Below are 11,565 nucleotides of genomic sequence, written 5' to 3' on the forward strand. Positions count from 1 at the left end.
ATTTGGAGGTTAGGTGGTAGTTAGATTAAAGTACATAATGAAAGATCTATATGTTCGTATAATGATATTTTCTAATAACATGTGATCATATAGCATCATGCCTAATAGCAAATAGACATTTATTGATTGTGTATTAATAAATATTATCAACTATTGTATTGGTTACATCTAACAGAGTATTTCTCACTATGACACACACAATGATACATATGAAGAACGTAGAGACTTTAAAGTGGTCAACAAATAATAGAGAAGTATATAGTCGACCATTTTATTCCTAGAAATTAGCAACAAATATATTTTCTTTGTTTATAATAAAAAAAAATAATGTTTATAAATAATTTGTTAATAATAATATTCATTAGTTCCATATTAATTTTCAAAAAAGTCCCAATATTTTGATTATCGGGTAATTTTCAGAAAAGTACAAATATTTTGAGTAAACTAACAAAAAAGGACAGAATACTGGCTAAATCTTCAAAACCGGCCATAAAGGGTTTTTTCGAAGTTTTAGCTGGTATTCTGTGCATTTTTGTAAACAACAATTAGTTCAGAACTTTTTTATAAATTTGACTAAAATTTTAGGATTCTTCTGGAGATTTCCATTTAAATGTATTCATAATAGTTTATATAAAAAGTTAGCTATAAAAACAAGTTAAATGAGTAAAAAATGGTTCAAATTGTGTATTCAAATATAACATTTAAAAATAATTATCCAATCTGGCTATACTTATATACTTTACATATCTAAATAATCTTAATTGAATAGAGGGATTTAATAGTTTAGTTTATTTCTTGCTATTTTTTCATTTTATCAATTATAGAAAAATGTAACCAACTTTATAAGGCGAGTAGGTTAAACACATCCTTTATGAATATATTGATGTAAATAAATATTTCTAAAACTACAAATAAATTAAAAAAGACTGAAAATAAAATAATCATGTGGTGGTGGTGTTCCCTTTCAAATTCAATGAGAGCAAAAAGTTTGTTGGCCGATAGAAAGGTCATTTTGTTTACGTTTTATGCCAAAAGGGTAAAACTCTTGTAACTTCAGGGTCTTTTATGAAACATAACCACACAGATCAAGGCACAATGAACGATCCAACGGTTCTAATTTACTAGCCGTTACTTTCAAAAGAGGATTATGGGAACAAAGCCGGACATAAATCCGCTCTTTACGATTCGATTTCGAACCCAAATATTGAACTTGAAAACCCTTTTCTATTTCATTCATCACACGACGGATCAAAAATCAAATACCATCGATCTTTAGAGATAGAGAGAGAGTGACAGAGTGAGACTTCAAGATTATTTCATCGACCCCTTCGATCGCATATCCATGGAATTGTTCTGTTAATCTCTCTCTTTTTGTGTCGCTGGACTAATTTTGAAGAATTTGAAGTTCTTTATCGTAGGTGAGTCCTTGATTGTCTGGGTTTTGTCCTTATTTTGTTTCTTGATCGTTGTGATATGTTCTTCGTGAGTAATTATATTCACTTTCGTGAGTTTGCGATTTCATAAAAATCTGTAGATTTCTCAAGCAATTCAAATACCCAATTTTTCCAGGGTTTGTTTCTTTTCAATATCATTCGTTGGATTTTGATGGAAACGTTTAATTCTTGCTCATGTAGATCGATAAGAATTTTACAGTATGTTCTTCTAACTTTCTATTAGGACTTTTTCAAAGGGTTTTGAATTCGATTCTTTTGGCATATTGATTCTATGTAGATTGTGAATATGGCTGGTACAAATGAAAATCTTCCAGATGTAATCCGCCCTACAAGACCACAAGGTAATTGAAACAAAGATCCACAAGTAGTAGTTCTTTCTACAGTAAATGTAGACGACCTGTTTGATAAAATGTCTGAATAACGAAAAGATTCTTATAACTCTAAAACTTTGATGCTTTACAGGAGGAGGAGGAGGAGGGGGATTAAAGGCAGGATGTGGGAAACCAGTGGCCCCACTTGGTCAAAACAGGAGGGCATTGAGTGATATCAACAAGAACATCATCAGAGCTCCACCAGCATATCCTTATGCTGCTAACGGATTACCAGGGTAATAAAATCAACTCATGTATCTTTCTTATTCACCCATTATTAGCCTCTGTGAACACTAATTAATCTTTTCTTTCCTCAAGTAAACATGTTGATGATATTCTCTATTATTTCTTTCTAGAAAAAAACCAATCGCTACTAAGAAACCTGTTCCAGTTCATCGACCCATTACTAGGTCTGTTACAGACCTTATTTCTTCATGATTTTGTGGATACAATGTGAACAAAAACACTCATCATTCCCAATTTTACTGTTTCTGCAGGACTATTAGTGCACAAACGACAACCAAACCATCACTTCCCTTGCCCACTGGCAAACCATCATTTCCCTTACCTGAGGTATGCACTTTTTATCTACAAGACTGGGTAAAAATGTCAATAGGGTGCATGTCAAAATAGATCATTCTCAATTAGGATGATAAAATCATATTTTACTTCATAAATTTGAACATATGGGTTTAAAAGAGATTGTAGGAGTTTGAGTACAGTTTGAGCGACTTTGAGGCCTATTTGTTTTGTATTATGTTATATCTAAGTTTTTATAATGTATACATAAACTTCCTTTTGATGACAGGGTAAGAAGCCAAAAGTCCAAATTATCCCTGATGAGATCGACACTGAAGACTTGAACATCATTGATGTTGAAGATGATTTTAATGCACCGATGTTTGTTCAACATACAGAAGCTATGCTGGATGAAATAGACAAGATGGTAATTTGATTTCTCATCTTTTTTCTAATCTTCTTGTTCTTTTCTTCTTTTAAGTTGAAAATAGCTTAAAAGTATTGGATCTTTATTTCAGGATGAAGATGTATACGAGGAGCCAGTTTTGGACATTGACAATGATGATAAGGGTAATCCCCTTGCTGTGGTTGAGTACATTGATGAAATTTTCGCCCACTACCGAAAACAAGAGGTATATTTATTTATTTAATCTTTTTTTTTTTTTTTTGTCATAATGATTCTTGTTTTATGATTCATGTGCATTCATTGATGAAAGATTTGTATTTGAATTCCCATTTCTGATTGACCAAAATTGCAGTTATTGACTTGTGTTTCACCAACATACATGTCACAACAACATGACATAACAGACAGGATGAGAGGCATTCTCATTGATTGGCTAGTTGAGGTAACAACACATTATTACACAGCTATTTACTTATATTTATTTACACCAAATTTAAAATGAGAGCAAATACTAATAGTAATATGAAAACAGGTTCATTACAAATTTGAACTGATGGAAGAGACGTTATATCTAACGGTCAACCTCATTGACCGATTCCTGGAGCGTCAAACCGTGTCAAGGAAGAAGCTCCAGCTTGTTGGGGTGACAGCCATGCTACTTGCATGCAAATATGAAGAAATCTCAGTCCCTGTTGTTGAGGACTTTATTGTAATTTCAGACAAGGCTTACACTAGAACAGAAGTTCTTGACATGGTAATTAGATTTAGTGATTTACTTTCTGTTCCAGGCTATATAAAATATAAAGTACTTAATTATGATATTTGTTTTTGTTTGATATTTTGCAGGAGAAGGTAATGGTGAATACCCTTCAGTTCAATCTCTCCGTTCCAACTCCATATGTGTTTACTAAAAGATTTCTCAAAGCTGCACAATCTCAGAAAGAGGTTTGTTTTTCTTCTTTGTGTTCATGAAATGTTAATCTTCCATACATACACTATTCAATTTTCAAGTTTCTTTATACTTTTGTGAAAGAATTAATGATTTTGGGAAAAAAAAAGGTTCTTTTTCATTGATTTTGATTTTGGTTTTTGTTTTTGTTTTTGTTTTTAATTTTTTTTTTTTTTTTTCTGATGTATGTGGTGTTTTTGAATGTAGTTGGAGGCATTAGCATTCTATTTGATGGATCTGTGTCTTGTGGAGTATGAAATGGTGAAATTCCCACCTTCTTTACTGGCAGCAGCTGCAGTCTTCACTGCAGAATGCACTCTCAATGGCTCAAAGAAATGGACAAAAACAACTCAACTCCATTCACACTATTCTCAGCATCAACTTTTGTATATGATCTTTTCTCCCCTCCTTTTTTCAACTTCTGCTCCTATTTTTATCATTTTTTATAAGGAAAATTCCAGGAAATTAGCATAAGATTCTCCTCCTGTTTTGTTTGAAAGGAAATTAACGAAATTTATATATTAATGTAGGGAATGCTCGAAGATGATGGTTAGTTTACACCAAAAATCAGGCACTGGGAAACTTTTATCAGTGTTCAAGAAATATGGCACTTCAAAATATGGCCATGTGGCACGAACCCAGTCTCCTGCTCACTTCATGTTGGAGCCAAGATTCTGGGATTGATTATGGAAATTTAGGAGTTTGTTGATGTTAAAGAAAAACTGAGGTTTTTGATGTATTCAGAGCAATGTATAGTTGCTCTTAGGTTTTTTTAGGAGTTCCTGCAACTATTTAGACCCGTTTGTTCTATTTGTGTTTGATGATTTCTTCTTTATAACTAACTATCTGTGTTTACAGTGTTTCTAAGTATTGTTTTAATGCGAGAAGTATATGTTATTATTAATGCTGTTCTTTGCTTGAACTGCATTTTTTATTGTGGCTAGTTGAATGTTTGAGGGAAGGATGGAAGGGAGGCAACAGACACGGGTGTGAGGTCAATATAATCGAAACACTAGATTTATTTTGGGAACTTTTTATTTTCCAACTGAATTGAGTGTGGATTTGTGGGACACGTTTTGACTATGGTTGTAGAGGTTTGTGTTTACCAATTCGACACACACCTTTGATAGTTGGAAGTTTGGTTCCTATTTCAAACTAAATTAGCATCATTTTTATTCCCTCACACATACACCGTTTGACACGCACCGTTAACCTCCCTCATGCATGCATGTAACGTCTTTCCACAACATAACTTGGATACACCTTTTGTTCTTAATTTTCATCAAAACAAAATTATACTCTTATTAGTCGGGACACAAGATTACGCCCCCTAGCTATCATGATTAACCAAAACAAAGAACAATATAGAATCTAACTAGTACATATCTAACTCTTGTACATGTCCATAGTAGGATCTAACTAGTTGCATGACAACGAAGACACTTACATCGATATATATATATATATATATATATATATATATATATATATATATATATATATATATATAAGGGTAGATTGCATATTGTAAAGAAATAGTTTGACCAGGGCTAATCGGGTTTCCATTATTAACTCGGAAATCACTTTAAGAGATTCATTTAAACAAGTTTGGGTTGATTAGTCTAGCCGAGCTAAACCAACTGAATGTTTGAAATGCTACAACTTCCTGGTATACATATGTTTCAGGTTTTGGTTTGCATTTTTATTTTAGAACTTCTTGGTATACATTTGTTCTGGTTCTACGATTTTGATTTCTAGTATCAATTTTCCAGCAAGGGTTATGATAGGTTGGGTGGTGGTGGTGGAGAAGACGTTGAAGAGAACAAAATCGTGGAAGGGAAAGGAGAGAGGTGGAAGGATGGTAGGGTGTGGTGGTGTAACGACCCAAAAATCAAGGGTAAAAATTTTGTTTTTATTATAGTTAAAACACAGATATCGTTTAATCCAAACATTCCAACAAAATTGCTAATTAAAAACAATTATCAGAGTACTTCCCAAAATCACACATTGTGGAAAACACGGGTGTGTGCGCTGCGATCAAGTCGGACTTTTTCTTTCCAAACCAATGATACGTAAAACCATAAACAAAACTGTAAGCACGAAACTTAGTGAGTTCCCCAGAGCATACTCCACATAATCACATAAATCATATCAATCACATAAGCCATGCATATAAACATATAAGGAAGCCGTGGAAACCCTCCAAGGTCTTAATCCGGGTGCCATAGGAACCCCCACATGGTCTTAACCCAACTACCATATAAACCATACATACAAACATATAAGGATGCCCTGGAAACCCTTCGAGGTCTTACTTCGGGTGTCATGGGAACCCCCACATGGTCTTAGCCCAATGCATCGGGAACCCCCCGAGATATTAACTAAGGATGCCATGGAAACCCTCCAAGGTATTACACCCTAGTGCCTCAGGAACCCCCCGAGATCTTTACTTAGGATGCTATGAACTCTTCTTTCATCTTAGCCCATGTGGTGACCGACCCGCGAGGAAGTGACTTGAGTCAATCCTTTGCAGTACTCTTGAATGTGACTGGAAGCATGAGAAGTAGCTGGGTCTCGCGTGGCACATTTGGTGCATTGAAGTAGTCAGCCACATCATTTACTTCATCCAAGTGCTTGTAGGCATCTTCGTGGTCTTTTCCATAGAAAGGAATTTCCTTGAGTTGAGCGAGGATATGACCCTTTAGCTCGAAAGTAGCGTTAGCGGGAATTACGGGCTGCACAAGTCCCGGGCCAGTGTCATCGCGCATCCTCTTCTTCCATTCCCCCATGGGGACTTCATCGATATTAGCCATAGTGATAGCTAAATCGTCTTCGAAATCGGATTCGTGTTCGTATGTAGGTTCTTCTTCTTCCTCGGTCTCGTACACGGTGTCCTCTTTAATTGGGTCTTCGATTGTCAAAGAGGCATTGGATGCTCCTGATTTGCTGCTCCTCTTCTTGCTGAAAACGGATTTGAGGTTCTTTAGTGGCGAATTCTTGGAAGAAGTGGATTCTCCAACGGTTTTTCCTTTGCTCCTCCGTAATGCGGACTCCGGGTCTTCGAGAGGAGGGACCAGAGGTGTATCAGATCCCCGGGTCATGAAACAATTGTAAACAAAACAAAAAAATACGTGTAAAAAGAACAAAAAATAAATAAAAATTAAGACTGTGAACAACGATGAACTCGTCGAGCCGGCACAAGTGTACTCGGCGAGTTGAAGGCAAAAACAGAAAAAAAAAATCTAATTACTTTTTTAAAAACAGATTTTTATTAAAACTTATACTAATTACTAAATTACCTAAGAATTAACTTTCTTTAAGATAAATCCCACACAAAGGATCGATTGAACTAGAATTTAGTGCTAATTTAGGACCGTTCCCCGGCAACGGTGCCAAAAACTTGATGTGTGTAAACTCAACTAGTTTTAAACCTACTTTTAATTATAAAATAAACACACAAATGCAGTGGACCTATCAATTGTGGTATAGCTAAATAAGTAGGGTATCGAACACAGGGAACGGTAAATTAAAACAAAAAAACTAATTTTATCTAATTTAATTAATAAGTAAGGGTTTTCTCTAGTTTTACAAGACTAGAAAACTTGCTAACTATCACTTAAACTAAAAGCTCAAAAAACAAGAATTACTAGATTCAATAATGGGAAGGACTTCTGTTTAGTTCAACTCAATTGATCCTATGGTTGATATTATGGTAATAGTGCAATGGACTAACTCTTTTGTTGGTTACCGACTCAAGTGATTAGATTCGCGTTCACTACATGACTAACCCTTAGTGAACAAACTAACTCAAACAGTGATCAGTTGTCTAATTTAATTAAATTCACTAGATTAATTATTCGGGTTAATTTAGACTTGCAATAGTTAACTAATTTGGTCCTTTAGTTAACTTCTTGTTGATGGTCATCACACAAGCTCACACATGAATTTACCTAATTTTCTTATTAATTCTAGTTTCATGTTCATTAATCCTAGACATATGATAAAGTGGTCACATAAACATATGAGGTTGATAATGAAAAGATGTTCATACTATTTAATTACCTTCCTATTAACAGAAAATTAATTATCATTCACACACAAGGTTCTTTAGCAAGCTAAAACTAACAAAAATCACCAACATTGAATTAATCCTACCAATAATCAAACCATAGTCTCAATTTTGTATCCCCAAACAGAAGTTTAAGAGTTTTAGCTCATGATTGAGGTAAATAACAACAAATAAATGAATTCTAATTGTCTAGCCATAATGGAAAACAAAAGATTAAGTAGAATGATGAGAATTTTGCCTCAAATCTCCTTCGGAATTGGATTCTAGTTTGTATCTTCGTTCTCTAGGGTTCTTCTGGCTCTTCAATCGCAACTAATCTCTCCAGAAGGGTTTTTCGAATTTTTTATGTCGATCTGAGAAGTTATCTTTATAAATGCGAACCGACTCATCAAGTCCATTGCCGAATCGCCGACTCCATCTCTTAATCCCCGTATGCGATAAGTCTCTGAGTCTTTAAGTCTTTATCTTCTCGAATATTCAATCGGACTCGCCGAGTAGTCGACCCTACTCGCCGAGACGGTGTTGTTTTTGGTGGTTTTCTTCTTTGTTCAATTCCCGAGCTCTTAATCGCTTCTCCTGCTTCCTTTTGCTTCCGAGCTTCACTTTTGGACTGAAAACGTAATTCAAACACTTTTAAGTATCTTTTGTCCATGATATGCGATAATTTAGCTAATAAATGATAAAAAATATATACTTAATATGAGCTAAATATGCAAATATCACATACCACATACCACATAATCAACTAGCATACCAAATAGCAAATAATGGGCCGACGTTGGTGCCTTTGACCCATTGGTATGGTGAGGAGACTCACCTCGAATGCAGAAGCTCCCCGGATGAAATCCTTAGCTACTTCCCCGTCGGCTTCCCGAGCTATCAATACCACTCAATATACCCAATTAGTAATAAGGTCCCATACTATAATCCTTAATCCATACATGGGGTAAAATGATCATTCTACCCCTGGCCCACTATGATCCAAAACTACGGCCCAAACCCAAAATAAAAGCCCAACATTATAATGTCCATAAATCCATTAATGGCCCAATTTTCCAAATTGGGCCCATACCTCTACATGGGTCTTGCCATGAGGCCTAATCCTTCTTTTCAGTCCAACACACTTATATTCTGATGTCCCAATAATAGTCCAAACACTTAAGCCCAAAATGCTAAAAACCACTTGTGGCCAATTGGGCTCAAATCCTTCCGGGACCTTTTCAACATCACTAACAGCCCAAAACCAGATGTCCCAACAGGGCCCAAGACGAACAAGCCCAAAAGCTGGCCCACACCGAAGCCTAATACTCATAACTACATCTGACCAAGTACGCAGGGTATACTCAGCTGTACGCTAAGCGTACAAGCTGTTTGGCTTGCACGCCCAGTGTACTACTCCTTTAAGCCGAAGTCTCATTAAGCTCTTAATGCTCGATCCAACAAGTCCAAATCACAGATCTACTTCTAAATGAACGACTAGAACCATATAGTCACTGACTTGGTGAATTTACATACCCCAAAAAGACCAAATAGCATTCTACTTTCATGGAAATGACTCAAACTCCAACATAGATGGTATTAAACTCTAAAGGTACCAACTTTATGGACCTTGAACCTCAGAAACACTAAGAGGGGCAACTCAAAGCTCCTGGAATGAAATCAAGACCACTAGATCTCATCCTTGGGACCAAAATGAACTAAAACTCACAAATGAGAGATCTAAGATATCAATGATCAAGTTCAGAGCTTTATACCTACATCAAGCTGACAATGAGTCCCAAAAGCCAGATCCATAAGCTTTTCCTCGATCCCCATCTTTGCATCAAACTCCACCTTCTTGAAAATAGATCAAACACTCCAAAAATGGACTTCATAATCTCAAAATGCCACCATGAATGATTAAGGACGAGTTCTAGGGTTTTAGAGGGTGAAGGCTGACTTAGAATGAAGAAAGAGGCTTAACATTATGCTTATATAGGGTACAACCCTTGAATTAGTGTTTTCAACCTGACCCTCATACGCCTAGCGTACCTTCTCGTACCCCCTGCGTACGAGGCTGCGCACCCCGATCCAATCCTCGCATATACGCTACGTGTTCCTCCAGCTACACCCCGCATAGTTCCTTCTCTTCGGTACCCCCTACGTACCACTTTGGTACGCCCCGCACACTAGGGCTTTTCCCAAAACCCTAATTCTTCTGAAGGCTATAACTTACTCGATACAACTCCGATTCCAACCATTCATATATCCATAGAAAGGTATTGAGATGCTCAACACTGTTATCAATTCCTGCCTACCACAAATATTCCGAACTAAGATCCACTTTCCACAAAGGTCGGAGTTGATAAATTACCGAAATACCCTTTGGTCCAAAAACTCCAACTGAGTACCCTTGAACAAATGTTCAAGAACGAGAAGGAGTTCGAGGAGTTGCTGTTGTTGGAGTTTGAGCCACACATCTGAAAATGAAGAACAAGTTTTGATTAGATAGGAAATCCTTAATATAACACCCAAATGAAATATTAAGGCTAGGACCCGACACAATAATTCACAATTCAAAAAAGGGATGCCGTAATCCAATTGTAAATTATTTGAAGGTAGGTAAATGAAGATTTACCAATTCCACCATGAAAACGAAATTTTAAAATGAATTAGGTTTTGAATGAAATTTCTAGATCTTTTGAGATTCATTGAACTATTTAGTGGCATGTTTAATCTCAATTATGCCCTTCAAATTTGTGACTGTGATACCGAGGATCACAAATAAGGTGTGAATAACCATGAAAATTAGCTTGGTACTCTCGTTGTTATTTACCACCTAATAAATTTGTCGGTTAACAATACACGCTCCATTGATCAGTGATAATTTACGAGTTACCCATTGTCACCCATTGTTAGTCCAAGTTAGTGTACCGGGTAACCACACACGCTCCACTAACAACTTGCCAAAGTGCAATGTGCAATTTCATGGATTAACATCAAATTCACATTTTCCTAAAGTAACTAAGATTGAGAATTTTATAAAAACATTTAGTTACTTTATATTTATCATTATACTTATTAATGAGGATTTAATGTCTTATCCTACCCGTTCGGCTAACGACCCTCCACTAGTCAAGAGTGTGGTGGGTAAGAGTGGATACCCAATGGCTGTCATTTTATAGGTCACTTCCTTAAACACCCCTTATAGACCAGCTTCGTGAATGAGGTCTACTAACGGTAAGACTAACTTTTCTTATATATATATATATATATATATATATATATATATATATATATATATATATATATATATATATATATATATATATATTAAACTTTTAATTTTATAATAGTATAAAGGTGTATTTTAAACTTTTAAAATACTAGGGTTCTAGAATTTAAGATTCCAAAATTAAACTTTTAATTAAATTTTAAATTCTTCAACCAAAGGGGTATTATTGAAACTTTTCAAAAAATACAAGATCAAATATTTAAATAACTAAATTAATCAAATAAAATTTTTCATTATTTTAAAACTTGACCAAATCTCTTAATTTGATAAGGATATACATATATATTGTGACAACCGTCAAAAATTCGAGTCGGTTCTAGATTTGACTAGACTTAGTTGCACATATAGGCACTACACACACTAGACTTAGTAACTGGAAGCTAAGTTATAACCTACTAGAAACCTGGAAACAATTAGAATCAATGGATAGTGTACTTAGATTTCACATTGATATGTGAATTCTGCATCTACTGAGCTGTAGTGACTATCCATATTTGGGTCACTCTTTGACTCGAACAACATT

At 35.3% G+C, this 11,565-nt stretch overlaps 1 protein-coding gene across 1 annotated transcript; it reads left to right on the top strand.

Moving 5' to 3' along the window:
- The first annotated feature begins 1,182 nt into the window (after positions 1 to 1,182).
- LOC145030621 (G2/mitotic-specific cyclin-2-like) lies at positions 1,183 to 4,603 on the top strand. Its single transcript, XM_078978998.1, has 12 exons — positions 1,183 to 1,418; positions 1,732 to 1,796; positions 1,915 to 2,061; positions 2,182 to 2,235; positions 2,323 to 2,398; positions 2,634 to 2,771; positions 2,863 to 2,976; positions 3,103 to 3,192; positions 3,283 to 3,504; positions 3,597 to 3,695; positions 3,907 to 4,085; positions 4,230 to 4,603. Exons 2-12 carry the CDS (start codon positions 1,741 to 1,743, stop codon positions 4,381 to 4,383), a joined length of 1,329 nt encoding a protein of 442 aa, XP_078835124.1. The 5' UTR covers positions 1,183 to 1,418; positions 1,732 to 1,740; the 3' UTR covers positions 4,384 to 4,603.
- The last annotated feature ends 6,962 nt before the right edge of the window (positions 4,604 to 11,565 follow it).

This window comes from Lactuca saligna, chromosome 2 (assembly GCF_052625555.1).
Source record: "Lactuca saligna cultivar CGN05327 chromosome 2, ASM5262555v1, whole genome shotgun sequence".
NCBI classification, from domain to species: domain Eukaryota; kingdom Viridiplantae; phylum Streptophyta; class Magnoliopsida; order Asterales; family Asteraceae; genus Lactuca; species Lactuca saligna.